The 19,056-nt window shown below is 43.6% G+C and overlaps 1 protein-coding gene and 1 pseudogene across 1 annotated transcript; one reads left to right on the top strand and one right to left on the bottom strand.

Annotated features, from left to right (window-relative positions):
- Positions 1–300: 300 nt before the first annotated feature.
- LOC121548708 lies at positions 301–7,195 on the top strand (annotated as a pseudogene).
- Positions 7,196–7,883: 688 nt separating this feature from the next.
- rsph9 (radial spoke head component 9) lies at positions 7,884–14,389 on the bottom strand. The gene is made up of 5 exons (XM_041860453.2): positions 14,034–14,389; positions 13,670–13,838; positions 13,357–13,486; positions 12,852–12,998; positions 7,884–8,163 (listed from the first exon to the last, which is right to left on the bottom strand). Exons 1-5 carry the CDS (start codon positions 14,258–14,260, stop codon positions 8,003–8,005), a joined length of 834 nt encoding a protein of 277 aa, XP_041716387.1. The 5' UTR covers positions 14,261–14,389; the 3' UTR covers positions 7,884–8,002.
- Between the last annotated feature and the right edge of the window lie 4,667 nt (positions 14,390–19,056).

Raw genomic sequence — 19,056 nt, 5'->3', positions numbered from 1 at the left:
GTGATCAAGACAAAGGAGATGATTATGGACTACAGGAAGAAAAAGAGGACTGAGCACGCCCCCATTCTCACCGACGGGCTGTAGTGGAACAGGTTGAGAGCTAAGCTGCACGAGGGTCATCAAGGTGTGGTCAAGTACAGAGAACGTGCACAACAGGCTGTGTGGTGGCCTGCACTCAGCCAGCAACTGAACTAACTTGTGCTTAACTGCAGGACATGCATCAAAGAGTGCACAAACCACACAGAACCACTCATACCATCACAACCTCCTGAGAGACCCTGGCAAAGACTGGGAGCGGACATGTTCACTCTGAAAAGCACCACCTACCTGCTAGTGGTGGACTACTTCTCAAGGTATGTGGAAATCGCAAACCTGTCACTAACAAAGTCTGCGGACGTTGTAGTTCATCTGAAGTCCATCTTCGACCGCCATTGGGTACCTGAGGTCCTAGTTATGGACAATGGGCCTCAGTTCTCTGGAAGACCCCTTTCTGACATCGCTGCAGAGTATGGATTTTGCCATCTCACCAGCAGTCCAAAGTTCCCGCAAAGCAACAGAGAGGCGGAACGCCATGTTTAGACAGTGAAGAACCTCCTCAAGAAAGCAGCTGACCCTTACCTTGCTTTGCTGGCCAATCGGTCAACTCCACTCTAGAATGGCTTCAGCCCGGCGCAACTGCTGATGGGACGACAGCTTCGTACCACAGTGCCAACACTCCCATCGCTGCTAGACCCATCACTCCCAAACACAGCTGCGCTCAGCTCAAAGGAAAAAGAGAAAAGGAGTGCGGATCAGCAGCGCTTCAACAAGAGTCACAGAGTCAGCGACGTCAGCAGACTCCCACCTGGAAAACAGGTGTGGGTGACTGACTCAAAAAGTCACAGGAACAGTGCTGAGGGAACATGCAGCACCACGATCCTATATGGTGGAAGTTCCACACCGGTCTGTCCGCAGGAACAGACCACCTCATCCCTATGGATGGACCTGAGAACAATAACACTACGCAGGAGAAGATTCAAGTCTCTTCACCACTCCGACACACCGCATTGCCAGATCCACCAACACCCAAGGTAATCATGGATGTACCTGCTATACCCAGAACAAGGTCTGGGAGAGCAATAGTTAAACCTCAAAGACTGGACTTATAAGTCAGAGCAAGAAGAACAAAAGACTGAGCTAAAAATAAAACAAATAAAGACAAAACAACAGCTGTCAAGTTGTTACAGTTCTAACTTACCTGTGGGGTAGATTTGTGTTAAAAGAAATGAGAGATGAATTTTGGGTTAAAGTTTACAGAACATATTTTATGTTCATGACTATGTTGAAATGTTCCAGAAGAACTAGGCAGGAACAGACCTACCGACATAAAGGCAGAATAATCATTTGAGGTCTGTTGAGACAAAGGCAGTCTATCCTTTGTTCTCTGAAAAGGGGAGATGTGGTGTTATTTGCATACTGCATCCTGTTTGGCCATATGCTAATTTTTTCATTTACATTTTCTGTCATTTAGCAGACGCTCTTATCCAGAGCGACTTACAGTTAGTGAGTGCATACATTATTTTTTCATACTATTTTTCATACCCCCGTGGGAATCGAACCCACAACCCTGGTGTTGCAAACGCCATGCTCTACCAACTGAGCTACATTCCTGCCGGCCATTCCCTCCCCTACCCTAGACGACGCCGGGCCAATTGTGTGCCGCCCCATGGGTCTCCCGGTCATGGCCGGCTACGACAGAGCCTGGATTCGAACCAGGATCTCTAGTGGCACAGCTAGCACTGCGATGCAGTGCCTTAGACCACTGCGCCTGTGGGAATGTATGGGTTCATGAGGAAAGCATCTCTCTCTCACATGGCTTGTAATCTGAAGCAACGTCAAGCTAGCAATAAATGTGTCTTCATAAAGATACACCGTTAGTAGTTATTTTACTCACGTACAGACAAGTTTGATTACACAACACTTATATGTTATGTTTAGAAGTAAACTGACTCTGGCAGCCAAAACAGCCAAATACTCCATCTAAACGTGAATCAATTATCAATTGCGATACGGTTGTAGAAACATAATGCCCTTTACTTTCATATCACATCAAAATAATTTAACAAATTTTAAATATACACTTACTACACTGTTGTAACCGGTTTTAACACAGTTACCACACATTTCTGGCATCCTTCTTTCGTTACACACAGGTGTTTGGAAAAACTATAGATAGCTAATTAGAGTGGTCACCTCTCTTCTGTAAACAAGCGCTGTAACATGGCTGTGAAGGAACCCTAACCCTATAAAGGTGTGTAGTAATTTAACCTTTTTGTTTTTTGAAAATAAAAGTTCCAAATGTTTCCTAAACATATAATGTTTAGCATTACCATATATGAATGGGTTAAGGTCTGGTCTGTCCAGTAGGTCTTCTACATGGAGGTGCAGGAAATAGTTGAAGGAGAGAGTGGAGCTGAGGAAGCTATGACAGTGGATACCCCGCAGCCTGTGGAGATTCAAGCGTTTATTCACCAGTTGAGGGAAACTGTTACATTGATCGTGAAGAAGGTTGATTTTGTGGCGTTTAATGCGCATGTGATTAATTGTACTGCCCAAACGAACAAGAAGTCCAAAAAACTGGACATAATTGTATTTGTGGCTGAAAGGTTTTGGGGTCTTCAGGAACTAACCAGCTAGCAGATAATGTTCTGAGAACCATGTTTCTTAGAGCTTGGTGAGAGCGTGGTTGTAATGGTTACTGTATTTTCCATACTACCTTCCCACAACTTTCTGGGAATGGTGCAGGATACAGTGAGGGAAAAAAGTATTTGATCCCCTGCTGATTTTGTACGTTTGCCCACTGACAAAGAAATGATCAGTCTATAATTTTAATGGTCGGTTTATTTGAACAGTGAGAGACAGAATAACAACAAAATAATCCAGAAAAACGCATGTCAAAAATGTTATAAATTGAAAATGGATTTTAATGAGGGAAATAAGTATTTGACCCCCTCTCAATCACAAAGATTTCTGGCTCCCAGGTGTCTATTAACAGGTAACGAGCTGAGATTAGGAGCACACTCTTAAAGGGAGTGCACCTAATCTCAGTTTGTTACCTGTATAAAAGACACCTGTCCACAGAAGCAATCAATCAATCAGATTCCAAACTCTCCACCATGGCCAAGACCAAAGAGCTCTCCAAGGATGTCAGGGACAAGATTGTAGACCTACACAAGGCTGGAATGGGCTACAAGACCATCACCAAGCAGCTTGGTGAGAAGGTGACAACAGTTGGTGTGATTATTCGCAAATGGAAGAAACAGAAAATAACTGTCAATCTCCCTCGGCCTGGGGCTCCATGCAAGATCTCACCTCGTGGAGTTGCAATGATCATGAGAACGGTGAGGAATCAGCCCAGAACTACACGAGAGGATCTTGGCAATGATCTCAAGGCAGCTGGGACCATAGCCACCAAGAAAACAATTGGTAACACACTACGCCGTGAAGGACTGAAATCCTGCAGCGCCCGCAAGGTCCCCCTGCTCAAGAAAGCACATATACAGGGCTGTCTTAAGTTTGCCAATGAACATCTGAATGATTCAGAGAACTGGGTGAAAGTGTTGTGGTCAGATGAGACCAAAATCGAGCTCTTTGGCATCAACTCACTACATGTTCGTCGTCAAACCCACTGGCTCCAGGCCATCTATAAATCACTGTTAGGCAAATCCCCGCCTTATCTTAGCTCATTGGTCACCATAGCAGCACCCACCCGTAGTCTGCGCTCCAGCAGGTATATTCCCAAAGCCAACACCTCCTTTGGCCGCCATTCCTTCCAGTTCTCAACTCGCCGTGTTTGGAGGAGGAGGAATGCTGCCTATGACCCCAAGAACACCATCCCCACCGTCAAACATGGAGGTGGAAACATTATGCTTTGGGGGTGTTTTTCTGCTAAGGGGACAGGACAACTTCACCGCATCAAAGGGACGATGGACGGGGCCATGTACCGTCAAATCTTGTGTGAGAACCTCCTTCCCTCAGCCAGGGCATTGAAAATGGGTCGTGGATGGGTATTCCAGCATGACAATGACCCAAAACACACGGCCAAGGCAACAAAGTAGTGGCTCAAGAAAAAGCACATTAAGGTCCTGGAGTGGCCTAGCCAGTCTCCAGACCTTAATCCCATAGAAAATCTGTGGAGGGAGCTGAAGGTTCGAGTTGCCAAAGGTCAGCCTCGAAACCTTAATAACTTGGAGAAGATCTGCAAAGAGGAGTGGGACAAAATCCCTCCTGAGATGTGTGCAAACCTGGTGGCCAACTACAAGAAACGTCTGACCTCTGTGATTGCCAACAAGGGTTTTGCCACCAAGTACTAAGTCATGCTTTGCAGAGGGGTCAAATACTTACTTGCCTCATTAAAATGCAAATCAATTTATAACATTTTTGACATGCGTTTTTCTGGACTGTTCAAATAAACCTACCATTAAAATTATAGACTGATCATGTCTTTGTCAGTGGGCAAACGTACAAAATCAGTAGGGGATCAAATACTTTTTTCCCTCACAGTTGCTTGGCTTTGGATTATTCTAAGCACATTTAATGAATTTGCTAAAAAAATATATGTTTTCTTGGTATTTCATTACTTTAACAGAATGCAACCTAAAAGTTCAAACATGGTTACATTTAATTTCAATTTTGGTAATGTTCTAGGAACGTTCTCCAACTGGTTTGGCATTGGGAATGTTTTCAAATAGTCCCGAGAATGTTAAGAAATGTTATTCTGTGGGAATTTCAGTACTTCAGCATAACGTTTCTTACAGGTTTACTTATGGTTCTATTTAAAGTCATGTTCTCATATTGTTCCGAAAACGTTAAGAAACAATGTTCTTCTGTGGTAATTTCAGTATTTCCACAGAACATTCCACACAAGTTCCCATGTGGTTCTATTTAACGTAATTTTTTACTACATTCTGGGAACGTTCTCAAAAATGGTGTGACTTAAGCAATGTTTTCAGAACGTTCAGAGAATGTATGGTTCTCTTTCATGTCAGTTCTTGGCAATATTCTGTGAATGTTCTAAAAAATGGAATTGTAGACATTAACATCAAAAAGCTCTAAATTCCGTTCTCAGAACATGATGAAAACGTTCCATAAAAACCACAAGAAAACTTTAGTAACTTTCAGAGAATGTTCTACAATGTTTACTTAAAAACATAGACATTCTGTTCTCAGCATCAACAAAACTCGATCTTGTTAAGTGTGTTCAGGTGTGTTGGCCGAGCCCACTAATTGGCCACACCTGATCTTAATGAGTGCTTGTTTCCTTTGAAATGGGGTCTGTTTGAATAGACTACAATGAACAGCTTTGTATGCATAAAAATCATGGCATGCTAGCTCCATCATGGTGGCACAATGGACTAATTCCAAGGATAGAGAACAGAAAGTAATATGTTTCAATCTCACTGATGTCGTGTCACATTAAAAAATAAATGTGTTTGCACGATTAATGCGTAAGGAAATGAATTTCCATGTGTCCTATCTTTTTTTTATTTTTTTGTCATTTAGCAGACGCTCTTATCCAGAGCGACTCCAGAGTGAGTGCATACATTTTATTTTATTTATTTTTTATTCTTGTCCCCCGTGGGAAACGAACCCACAACCCTGGCGTTGCAAACGCCATGCTCTACCAACTGAGCTACACGTGAGCTATCTGTGCTTGGAGTTCAAAAAGGTTAACCCCAAAAAAGCTAGCAGTATTATCGGAAGTCTTATTGAAAATTCAGTTAAAGTTTTAAGGAAGTTATTAAAAAACCTCCAAATAACCTATAATTTAATAAAACCTCCCAGGAAAACGTTCAAGGAAACAGAATAAAACGTTCTCAGAACTTCCCTGCAACCTAAAAATACACATTCCCAGAACAGGCAACATTTTCACTTCTGTTCTCAGAACGTTTAAAAAAACGTTCAGTTTTACCGGTCAGGAAAAGTATGGCTTCATTTCCACAACCAATGTGAAACCAAAAACATACGTTCCCACAACTTCCAAAGAACCAAATGTGCTAGATGGGTAACAGCTGAAACATTGCAGGGAATACTGTCAGAAGATGTTCGCCCCTCCCAGGCCCTTGAGCCTGTGGGATGTGATCTTGAATGGAATGTTACTGAAGGAATGGGATAGGTTTTTGATTTATCTATTTTCCATTCCCTTACAAAAAAAGATTGCAGTTTTGAAACTGCAGTAAAAGTGAAGTAACTGCAGTCGACTGTGATATTTTGGACGCTGTAATTGCAGAATAACTGCAGTTATACTGCACTCTAACTGCAGTTACAATGCAAAAAAATGTACAGTGTTATTTTCGACGCAGTATTTGCCGCATACTGCAGTTATACTGCACTCTGACCGCAGTCCTTTTTCGTATTTTTTTTTTTTTACAGTAGGTGACGGCATACACATTGCATTTGTGCAAACGCCATTATAGCAGAGAAGAAGAAGGTCAAAATTCCAAGATGGCAGCACGCTGTGTGCTGGGGTATATATGGACCTCTCTTTCTGGTGTTAAATGTGTGGCCAGCAGCAGCAATTTGTGTGCCTGTTCTATGAGCTCAGGCGTACAGTAATTCCCTGTGTTTGTATTTGTCAGGATGTCCTGTTGCTCAGTCAGTTCATCAGGTCTGATGAAGGCATTTTGCCTTGTAGAGTCTCTGTGCCCAGGCGCACCGCAAGATCGCCATCTGTGTGCAGATGGCTCACAGAGCAGGTACGATGCTGTGTGTGGGTGTCTGCTCTGGATACACAACTATTGTGAAATGTATTCTCTTCAAAGTGGTAAAAGTACTCTCTTTTCTACTCCAGGTCTGCTCCCAGATCACAAACCAACTCTACCAGAGGAACACATCCCAAAGAAGCCCAAGCCACAGCTCAACAGGTAACAAGTGTGTTTGACCCCTTCAGTATCTCAGTATCTACCCTCTCACACCTGTATTGTTTCTTGTTAGACCTCTCATTACATTACCTTTCAACTAACTCTTCTGCATCCCCTCTCTGGCTAACTCACACCTGTGTTGTTGCATCAGATATCTGACTCACTGGTTCATTGATTTGGTGAAGCCCATCTATAGGGCGGAGCTGAAGTGGTGTAAAAACCGCATCTCTGTCAACCACCCAGCTCTCAGAAACAACGTACAATACGGCAAGGGAATCCTCTACCTGAAACATTGATGACCTGGGGGCATGTAAACTCACAGCAGCAGGAGTCAGTGTGGGTGGGACAGACATGGGGTGCAACAATTCTATTGGACGTCCTTCCTTGTAGTACTCCTGGCCCATTTGGAACTCCATTGACTTTGAAAACTAGCCATTGGAAAAGCTGGGGGAGCGTCTGTTTTTGTCCAGCCTATTTGTCTATTGGTGGACATTGCCCATTGGAACGAGTCATTCGGAGCAGTACCCAGAAACCCATTCTGTCATTTCACCTTTGAAGATGCCCTGAAACAAAACTATTCAAAACTCCACATTTAGGGCTCTATTCAATCCGCATCGCGGCAGTTCAGCTTTACAGCGTGATTGAAATTTAAAGGCAATGTTCCCGCTTTACCAGAGACTGCATTCACGGTAACCGCTGCATATGTCGGCTCAATCGGGAATGACCTTTACATTTCTATTGCGGAATCTGTAACGCTTCAGCTTTACAGATTGAATAGAGCCCTTACTGTAAGATCAATTGGGTCAGTGTTACACTGTTTCGATGTAGGTGGGATGTTGACATGGTGTACTTCAAGGCAACCCAGATGTGCAAATAAAACGTATCTACTTTCTCTCCCTCCACCATCTGTTTACTGTGTGGGAGTAAGCATTTACTGGGCCTATTAGCAGGAAGTGAATGTGGAAGTAAATCACAAACAATGAATGATTTTAGTTTCTGTTTATTTACTTTAAATAACAGGAAAGAAACATCTCTTGCATAAATATAACTCAGTTTTGGGTGGGGATGAAACACTGCTTGCTCAGATGTATCTCACTGGCTCTTTAAAGCATGAAGGGCAGGTCCAGGTTCTTGAGTCCGTCGCCCATGTAGATGTATCCATGCTGGGGGGTCATGGGTACGTGGAAGAAGGTCAGGCCCAGCCACAGCATACTGCGGATCACACACACTGTGCTGCCACGCTCAAACTGCAAGCTCCACGACCCTACACATTCAAAAATATATGGGTTATGAAGACTATCACACAAACTGCTGCGCCTCCATGACCTTTCATAAACGGAGACCATGTACAGGTCTCACATTACTCCCTCATTAACTGACTCCACTATTCCCTATGTAAAGAAGTCTACACAGCAAAAAGGTAACAGTTGGCTGATAGCTCAATAATTTAGAAGGGTTCAGTAGGCCCTTTCCCTGAATCTACATATCAGGGTGGCCTGGCGGAGCAGCTGTCTGCTCATGGCCATCACCCATAGCCAGAGAACACTTAATGCTGAATGGGAGCATAGCAGAATTCTCACAACAGATTCACTGCACCATTAATCAGAAGGCTCCAGGACTTGTTGGAAATCATTAATTAATCTGGAACCTCACAATTATCAAAGCATTAAACATGAAATGAAACCTTGTGCCAGAGCTATCTAGGAAAAACCTTGAGCCAGAGCTATCTAGGAACAGCGATTTCAGTAAATTGGGTCTGTTGTTCTGATATACTGTTTTTCTCTCGTATTTCAGTTTCACAATGCTATGGGGTGGGAAATTAAATGAAACATTTTGCAAGAGCTATCTAGAAACATAGATTCCAGAAATTGGGTTTATTGGGAGGTGTTTCACAATGCTCTTTGTCTACGGGGTGGGATTCATCTTCCATGACCCAAAGACACTCTCCTGCCATGATGACGTGATTTGAGAAGCTGTTCAGCAATGGTGTCCAGATAAGTCTACTTTCCACTGAAACGCACACTGGCGGTTTCAAACTCACATGTAGCATAACCCAGTAGGAGAACAGGCATGGAAGGGGTATTGCCACATACTTCCAGGCAAGTCTGGAGGATCGCTGTGGTGAGAGGAGTAGCTTTACTCAGGGATCCCAGAGGAAAGCACCCATCTTTTAGTGGAGATCCACCATTTTCTCCTTAGAGACTGTCTTTAGTCTGGGTCTCTCGCTCCCTCCAGCAAAGGCTTGAGGCCTGGCCGTTAATGAGTTCTCAGTGAGGGTGATGCTGTCACTGGGACAGCTGTGTAATGTAAGCTGGTTTGGGAAAGCTATACAAACATGCACGCACAGGCACACTCATTCACACACCACAGAGATGCTCATCCCTTTGAATTGAACAGCTGTGATGTTTTAGACAGAGGCTCTGGACACACACACAGCAGTATCTATCACTTTTCCACAGCACCCACACCACAAACAAATTGTGATACATGTCTGTTTAGACAAAGTACAGTTTGATATCATCCAGCTATAAACTGAGTGTACAAAACATTAAGAACACCTGCTATTTCCATATACAGACTGACCTTGAGAAAGCTATGATCCCTTATAGATGTCACTTGTTAAATCCACTTCAGTCGGTGAAGGGGAGGAGACAGGTTAAAAAAATATTTTGAAGACAATTAAGACATGGATTATGTGTGTGTGCCATTCAGAGGGTGAACGGGCAAGACAAATTTAGGAGAGTGTTCTTAATGTTTTGTACACTCAGTGTGCAGTACTGTATTACATTTGCCATCTGTTTTGGTTTCTGGTTGAATCATGTTTGCTTCGCTTGTGAAAAAGATGGTGACTGTAGGTGGTGGGCCCAAAGGCTTGACCTAAAAGTTCGCTATATGACTATCTTAAGGGAAAGGCTGCAAGCTTTTTGTCAAGTCCATCCCAGATTGGGCACTGAAAAGTAGTTTGAATACTGCCCAGGGAATACTTCAACCATCTTCTAGAATCTATATTCCATCTGATAATGATCCATGATCAGTAGAGCAAGGCAGCCATTGGCAATTTGTTGGCCTGTTTATCCATTAAGCCTTGCTCATGTCCTCGCTACTGACCCACGGCAGGAGCTGCTGTTAGCAGATAGGCCCACAGTTGTCTGGTTTCAGACCAGGTCATAGCACCATCTCTGTTACTTCTTTGGTTTTTAATTGTTTGGTTTAGATGACACTGTGGATCACTCATTACTTATTCAGAGGCTTTCATCAATTGGCCTGGACCAGGCTGCATGTAGCTGGTTTGAAAAGGGCAGAACACAGTGTGTATTTACTGATGGTGTTAAATCAGATTTTCTGGAAATAACAAAGGGTGTCCCACAGGGATTGATTCTTGGTCCGGTTCTTTTCACTATTTCCATTAACAATATTGGTTTATCTGTAAAAACAAAATGTAACTTTCACCTGTATGCAGATAACACTGTGGTGTATGCTATTTCCCCCACAGCTGACCAGGCCCTGTCAGAGCTTCAATCTGTCTTTATTCTCCTGCAGAAAGCCTTTGTTGAACTGAAATTGGTACTTCATGCAGGTAAAACCAAGTATATTTTATTTTCCAAATCACGTTAAAATGTTTCTAATGATATACAATACCAGTCAAAAGTATGGACACACCTACTCATTCAAGGGATTTTCTTTATTTTTACTATTTTTTACATTGTAGAATAATAGTGAAGACATCAAAACTATGGAATCATGTAGTACCAAAGAAGTGTTACCCAAATCAAAATATATTTTATATTTGAGATTCTTCAAATAGCCACCCTTTGCCTTGATTACAGCTTTACACACTCTTGGCGTTCTCTCAACCAGCTTAACCTGGAATGCTTTTCCAACAGTCTTGAAGGAGTTCCCAGATATGCTGAGCACTTGTTGGCTGCTTTTCCTTCACTCTGCCATCCGACTCATCCCAAACCATCTCAAATGGGTTGACGTTGGGGGATTGTAGAGGCCAGGTCATCTGATGCAGCACTCCATCACTCTCATTCTTGGTAAAATAGCCCTTACACAGCCTGGAGGTGTGTTGGGTCATTGTCCTGTTGAAAAACAAATGATAGTCCCACTAAGCCCAAACCAGATGAGATGGCGTATCGCTGCAGAATGCTGTGGTAGCCATGCTGGTTAAGTGTGCCTTGAATTCTAAATAAATCACAGACAGTGTCAACAGCAAAGCACCCCCACACCATAACACCACCTCCTCCATGCTTTACGGTGGGAACTACACATGCAGAGATCATCCGTTCACCCACACCACGTCTCACAAAGACAAGGCGGTTTGAACAAAAAATCTCAAATTTGGACTCCAGACCAAAGGACACATTTCCACCGGTCTAATGTCCATTGCTCGTGTTTCTTGGCCCAAGCAAGTCTCTTCTTATTATTGGTGTCCTTTAGTAGTGGTTTCTTTGCAGCAATTCGACCATGAAGACCTGATTCACACAGTCCCCTCTGAACAGTTGATGTTGAGATATATCTGTTACTTGAACTCTGTGAAGCATTTACTTGGGCTGCAATTTCTGAGGCTGGTAACTCTAATGAACTTATCCTCTGCAGCAGAGGTAACTCTGGGTCTTCCATTCCTTTGGCGGTCCTCATGAGAGCCAGTTTCATCATAGCGCTTGATGGTTTTTGCGACTGCACTTGAAGAAACTTTCATGTTCTTGAAATGTCCCGTATTGACTAACCTTCATGTCTTAAAGTAATGATGGACTGTCATTTCTCTTTGCTTATTTGAGCTGTTCTTGCCATAATATGGACTTGGTATTTTACCAAATAGGGCTATCTTCTTTATACCCCCCTACCTTGTCACAACACAACTGATTGGCTCAAACGCATTAAGAAGGAAAGAAATTCCACAAATTAACTTTTAAGAAGGCACACCTGTTAATTGAAATGCATTCCAGGTGACTACATCATGAAGCTGGTTGAGAGAATGCCAAGAGTGTGCAAAGCTGTCAGCAAGGCAAAGGGTGGCTATTTGAAGAATCTTAAATATAAAATATATTTTGATTTGTTTAACACTTTTTTGGTTACTACATGATTCCATATGTGTTGTTTCATAGTTTTGATGTCTTCACTATTATTCTACAATGTAAAATGTTTTACAAATAAAGAAATACCCTTGAATGAGTAGATGTGTCCAAACTTTTGACTGGTAGTGTATGTATACTTACTTTGGACGGTGCCCCGCTTATAAATACAGTGCTGTGAAAAAGTATTTGTGCCCTTTCTAATTTTCTCCACTTTTGCATATTTTTGATACTGAATGTTTTCAGATCTTCAACCAAACCTAATATTAGATAAAGGGAACCTGAGTGAACAAATACCCGTCAGGGATGGCTTACCCTGGAGATCCCTTCAATCTCCACGAGTTAGGTAAATCTGAGTTTCTTTTTTTTGCACCTATAATGTGGATTGATCGCCAAAAGTCCTTAAAGTTGGTAGATTTGGTTCGTTTTGTGTTTGCTTTCTTATGTATTGTGTAATTGATGTGTGTATAGATATGTATGGTGTAACTGTTGTTTATAGATGTGTTTGACAAGTCTCACTTAGGGCCCCCAAAAGGCCAGAGCTGGCCCTGCAGAGGAGGATGCCTTGATAGTTTCCTCACAGAAAAACTGGGCTCTCAACTGCCAACCCAAATTATCATTAGCGCCAATTAAAAGGCTAGTCTAGTATAATAGTGCATAGCCATCAGAGCATGCAAAACATTAGTAATCTCATGTTCGTATTACATTTTTGTCTCCCACAAAAGTGCTGTACTTTTCAAGGAACTGGTTCTATTTCTAGAGACAGACAACATGTGGGAAGGAAACCCATCCCATGGGAGGAACGGTAGGATGACTGCACCTGTTACAATGGTCCTGGTAAAGGAGTGGTGTAGTGAGAGATTTGGAACTCTATTACCTTTGGGGATATCCTCACTCAAAGGATCCAGGAAGTCGATGGAGGGGTTGAGGTCAGCCATCTCCAGGATGGATTTCTTCTTCAGTTTCTGCGGCTCAGTGAAGTGCAGGAAGCAGCTGAGTTTACCCGCCTCCAAGGAGGACAGACCTGCAGAATAGACAGAACACACACAGACTCACTCATTCACTCACTCAGTAACTGATAGCATGATATGATTCTGTCTGTATGAGAAGAAAAAAAACTAAAACGTGTGTGTACACTACAGACACACATGCACAATGTGCAGTGTGTGATAAATGATGGTCTGGATTCTGGTTCCAACTTCCAACACACCCAGACACACTCAGCGCTAAAAACTACACAGCTGAGTCATCCTTTCCAGGCAGTAACACACACAGCTGTGTCCCATCTCTCCACACACAGTCAGACCACATTCTCAACTGGGAACCACCACACTCTACGTGGAGCCATCCATTTCATTAATGACTTTGAAAATTAGCTTTACCCTCAAAGCTGCGGTTGGTCTGCACCAGGCCATGGGGACTCTTGATGAAGGCGCCGCGCGGGACCACAGACACCTCCTTATCAATGGTGTGGACCGTGGAGGCCAGCCTCTTCTCCTCTTTCACCTTAATCTGCAACACAAACCAAACAACCATTACCAAACATCCAAACAAACTAGTCTTCACTCTTCTGCAATTATACCACACACAGTCACGACGGTCATATGAATCCAGTCACTGCACATTAATCACTGACACTTATTTATAAGCAAAACACCATTAGCTCAACATTTAAACAATATCATTCTTCATCACCATGATTTCCTCCTCCACAGCCTCGTCCCCCTCCCCTTGCCGCCGTATCTCGGTGTGCTCATACTCATGTGAGGGGTCTCCCACGAAGCGACCCTTTGCTGCAGCAGACACTTCTGCTAGCATGGCCTCAGTGGCAGGGGGAAGCAGGTGCCAGTCCACACAGTTGAAACTGGAGTATGGAGAGGACACAAACACGTGGGCAAGAGGGCACACATACACAGAGAGAGAACATATTGAACAGGAGAATGGTTCTCAACTCCAAAGCCACAAGTGACAACATCAACTAAATGCAAGCTAGCTATAATAATATTCCTGTGGTAAAATAGACTAGAGGCTCTAAAACTATTTCCTTTGTACCTCTTACCTGTAAAGGCTCTTTTTATCCGTCATCTCATCCTCTGAAACCCCCTGTGCAATGAAATAGTCACCCTTTATGCCCAGAATCTTGCCCCAAAACAGGATACGGTTGAATTTGTTGTTCCTCTTCAGAATGACCAGGGAAGTCTGCAGGGCAGCTTTTTGCTCACTGCTCAAAGTTAAACCGCTACCAGAAACGAGGTCCAAAGAGTAGTATAACGTATTGGAGTCCATTTGTCTCACTGAAAAGTAAATACTTTTCTATAAAAAAGAAGGCAAAATGTTTGCTAGTTTACGCAGGGACAGCTGCCAAGCACGTCCGGTTGCTAATGTAAACAAATCTCCCTAGTTACGTGTAGTCATAGCAACTGCTGACTGCTCACCGAAAAAAATAAGCTGCGTTCCAGACCGTCTACAAAGCAGTTGCGCTGCACAAATTAACTAGTTTGAGATTGAATTAGTTAAATTCTCAATCTGATCTTCAACACTTCTGGCATGCAAGACAAATTCTATTAAATACAAAGTACTGTTGGCTCTAAATCAGTAACAATCTGCTACTTACTTGTCTTAGGCTACCTATCCTCATCTCATATTTTTGTAATTTACAGTCTTAGCTACTTCAGATATTTCAGTGTCGAGAGTGAAGAATGGGGGAGATTTCCAAGGCCATTCCTTCAAGTAACAGCCAGAAACCTGTTCTTCTGAGCTCCTGAGAGGTTTCCCAATGCTTTCTGATTAATGGGTCTGTCTGCATGAGTTCGTTCTCACCCATTAGCTGTGGATTGGGAGAGAGTGACAGAGAAAAGTGAGAAAGAAAGAGAAATGTTAAACCCAGTGCACAGCTGGCAGAATGCATGCTCAAATCCCACTAATGCTACAGCGTGACACAAAGGAGGATAGGACACTGCATCAGTGGGTTCATGTCCCTCGATCTGTGTACTTATATACATGTCATGTACATAAATAAGTATGTGTATATAGGCCCTATTTTATATATATTATAGGATTGCCATATTTTCCCACCATCGTAACTTTATAGTGTGAGATGGGGAATTCTCAAGGCCGAAGGTACACTTGCTTATACAGTTCTCTTTAAGCCACAAGCCATAACAGCAGCAAAGGAGCTGAGAGGGCCTTTATGAGCTAGAGCTCTCCTATGACTCTAACTCACCATAACTTACCAGCTCAAGACAGCTTCTCATCCTCTCACCCCTGAGTCTGTCTGAGATCTCACAACGAGGATTTGGGACCGGAAAGAGAGCAGAGAGGATGCAACAGAAAGGAGGAAGAGAGGGATTAGGGAGGAGATGGTAAAAGAGGGATAGTGCTTGAAGAGTGGGGATAAAGAAGGAGAAGAGAGAGATACTGTATGGAGACAGAGATAAAGGGAGGGAGATGTAGCAGGAAACATGAAGAATGTGGGATGATAGAGGAAGGAAATAGACACTGAAATCATTTGAAGTTGCAGCACTGTAATTTCAGACTGTTCTGTCTTGGTGAATGTTAATGTTCTACACATCTGGCAACTCTGTGGGAACAGTGTTTCAACAGCGCCCCCCTTAGGCAGCAGGGGTACATGTCCCTGATAGCATAGGGTAGTTTGAAACAATGTCCCTCTTAAAAACAAGAATGCCATCTTTTAATCCCAGCTGAACATGACCCCTTAAATCACTTGATTATTTCTACCCTTCAATACTGATTTAGGCTCAGCCCTCCCTACATCTCTCCTAACCTTTACCGTCACAAGCCGAGCAAAAGAACTGACTCTGAAGCAGTTGTTAAGGCTCAGTAGGTAACCCTGTTCTCATAAATCCTGCTCTGTATTCTCTTCCCATTCTGTCCTGGCTGGCTGTTCCCATGCCTTCCGTGGGCCACCAGATCCTTACCGTTTCCAGGGCTCTGTGCGTTTGGTGTAATTGCCGAACAAAAGGACCTGGCGGGCCGGAATCACATGCTACCGCCTCGGTGGAGACTTCAGCCCCCTCCCTCATCCTCCCTCCCTCACCCCCATTCCTTGTCCTCCCCCTGGCCCCGACTGCAGCCAGAGAACACAAAGAGACCAAGTGGGGTGACTTTTCCTTTTCCTTTTGTCCCCACAGACCAGCCGTGCCTGTGCACACACTCTCTCACACAAACTTACACAAATATATACACAGGTGCAGCTTCACATTCTGCATACTGTAACTGCAGATGAGCAGGTACTCACACACAGTCATACCCAAACACACTAATGTGCAAACACTTTCAACACACATCTCCCTATGACAACTACCTATGGCTCAGTTGGTAGAGCATGGCACGTGCAATGCCATGATTGTGGATTCCCGAGGCCACCCATACATTAAAAAAAATCTGCATGACTGTAAGTTGCTTTGGATAAAAGGGTCTGCTAAATGGCATATATCTTACCCTTAGAAGGCTTTGGCAGTTGAGGTGGACATTTTTTCTTTTTCAGGAGAGGAACCCCCCCCCCAAGATGTTTGAAGGGGTAAAACATCGCCCCCACCTCCCTGAACTTGGTGTTGGTGGGCTGTGGTCCCGCTCCTATGGGAACCTCACCTCCCAGGCGACCAGCGTTGCCAAGGAACTAATCCTGAGGGACAAAAGGTGGGAACGGTGTAGAATAGGATGCCTCTATAGCATCTGATTGGTTGGCATTGGGCCACGCGATCGCCTGATTGGCTTGAACTAAGTTTAGATACAAACTCATAGGGACAGAGGTCAGATCCATCGATCATGGCGGTGACATGAAGAGTGATCCCCCCCATGGAACTAACATGGTTTTTACCCATTCAACACACCACACACACCAACCCTCCATCTTGCGATTACTCTCGCATATCCCCGACCTTGGAGAAACGTAAGCCTATAGGCAGCGAAGCATTCAAAGATTGAGGAAGAAAGCCGTCTGGCTCGAGAGACTATCTTGCGATAGGCCATGTGTAAGTTCTTTGCCCTGAGCTGAGAGTAGACAGAAAGATTGAGAAAAGAGAATGCGGGAGAGAGATTACTTAATAAAGAAGTGTCTGTGGTGTAATGAAGCACAAATACACAATGCCAAGAATGTGGTGAGGGCCCTGGGTTCGATGGGTTTGTCACACACACGTAGATAAGCACATGTGCGAATGTACACACACCTGCACGTACGCGCGTACACACTCCTTGCAGCAGTAAATCTGGATTAGCAGTGGATAAATGTCTTGATCCAGACTAGGACTGCAGCCCAGTCTCAAATGCTCTGTGATCCCCTTCACATGGTGAATGATACTGCCTTGCCCTACACCTACAGATTTCCCACTTCAGTACGATCGGCTAATTGATTGAAACGTTTTCACACACTCCTTCTGCTGCAGCCCAAACCAAACTGTGTCAGAACCAAGGCACTGTCTGTGGTCTGACCGCTGGTCAGGTCAGGGTAAGGCCTCACTGTGATGTTTGACTGCTTCTTGACTGCTGGGTCTGGAGTAGGCAGGTTCCCAGGCTCCTTTGCGCCTAACTCCATAGTACTTCTGCTCTACTGAGCTGGCAACCAACTGGTGCTTTCCCCTCTGCTCACCAGCAATACCGACTTTCACACACAACATGCACCTACAAACACACATATCAAGCATAACCAGCAAGGTCACCCGTGATACAAGTCAGTATTCGACGTCCATCCATGTCTGAGGACGTCAGGAGATGAAGTGGAAACTGGCCACTAGGGGCAAGAGTGAGCGCTGTTACCTTCAAGTAGGTGGGCGGTGATTGTGGATGGGTGTAAGCATCTGCCTCTTATTCAAAAGGTTGCGAGTGCAAATCCAGCGATAGAAAGTTGTTTTTTATATTTTTGTTTTAAGCCTAACCCAAACCTTAACCATTCAGAGTTAATGCCTAAACTTAACCCGAACCTTAAAAATTCAGAGTTAAACTAAACCTTAAATACTTCAGAAATTTGACGTTTAGAACATCTAAATTTGACGTTGAGAAACAGACTGTAAGAGCTGGTAGAGCATTACACCAATTCCAACACCTCTCCAAGGGGGACAGACACACAACAGACATCCACTCTCACACACATCTCTTTCCCAATTCATCCTTAGTGCTCCCAGATGGCCTGCAAGCAATTAGAGCCCCCGCAAACTCTTTCACTGTACCAAAACTCTCATGTTTCTTCTCGTGTGTGTCATAAACAGGCATAGAGATCTGAATGGTAGTTAGCACATTTGCTATTATGAGTTGCTGGAGCAAATTATTGCCTGTCGTCTCAATGGCTCTTTAATTGCCTTCTGGGTGTTCAGCTACCAATTACCCAACCACACTCCAGGGAGGTACAGGCTAACACCAGTAATCCATTCTGATGAAATCTACTATTTATTACCCACCCACACTCTCCCTTTCTCATTCACAATCACCAACACACCCAGCCTTAACATAATGAGGGAAAATGTTTTCAATTCTTGTGCAACTGAAAATCTCTGTCCAACAAGCAACACCAAACAAACCTGATAACCCATGTGCTCCTTGAGCGTCCAACAGTATAATGTCTTGAGGGCCCCCTAAATAAAGGTGTATGCATATATACAGGTATGTGTGTATGCATGTTTGTGTGTAGTTATTCACGTGTGTACAGTACATGTGCGAGGGATGGTGTCTAAGCTTAATCCTGCCAAAGGTTCTTTCCCAGTCTCTAGAGTTGCCTGTTACACAATGGTGAACTCGCCCTGCTTTATGTTGTGTCTTTGTCCATGATTGAGAGACATCGATTGCAGAGCTGAGTTCAACAGATTACCCCTGGGCTAAAGTTTGTTTTGCTGATTATTCTGTTGGTTTAAGAGGCTTTTGGGGGAACTGAACTATATTATGTACTTCTGTGTGCGTGTGTCACATCTAATTAACAGTGAATTAAGTGTCAGTGGTAAAACTACAAAATCAAGACATTAATTTGAAGTAAGCCAATAAGAACCACTTCTGCAGCTAGTTACTGTTCCTGATATGTTCCATTCATTCCCCCAAAAAAACAAGGTGAACTTACACTGATCCTAATCTAATAA

This window comes from Coregonus clupeaformis, chromosome 33, assembly GCF_020615455.1.
Source record: "Coregonus clupeaformis isolate EN_2021a chromosome 33, ASM2061545v1, whole genome shotgun sequence".
Lineage (NCBI taxonomy): Eukaryota > Metazoa > Chordata > Actinopteri > Salmoniformes > Salmonidae > Coregonus > Coregonus clupeaformis.
The sequence above is the reverse complement of the archived record's forward strand: the minus strand, read 5'-3'. Positions and strand labels throughout refer to the sequence as shown.

What these genes read in the sequence shown, in the direction of transcription:
- rsph9 (XM_041860453.2), bottom strand. Translation starts at nt 14,260, where the DNA reads ATGGACTCCAATACGTTATACTACTCTTTGGACCTCGTTTCTGGTAGC. An exon ending in CTGTGGAGGAGGAAATCATG is followed by an intron (nt 13,487 to 13,669) that starts GTGATGAAGAAT and finishes TTTGTGTTGCAG; the next exon opens with ATTAAGGTGAAAGAGGAGAA. An exon ending in GAGTGAGGATATCCCCAAAG is followed by an intron (nt 8,164 to 12,851) that starts GTAATAGAGTTC and finishes TTGAATGTGTAG; the next exon opens with GGTCGTGGAGCTTGCAGTTT.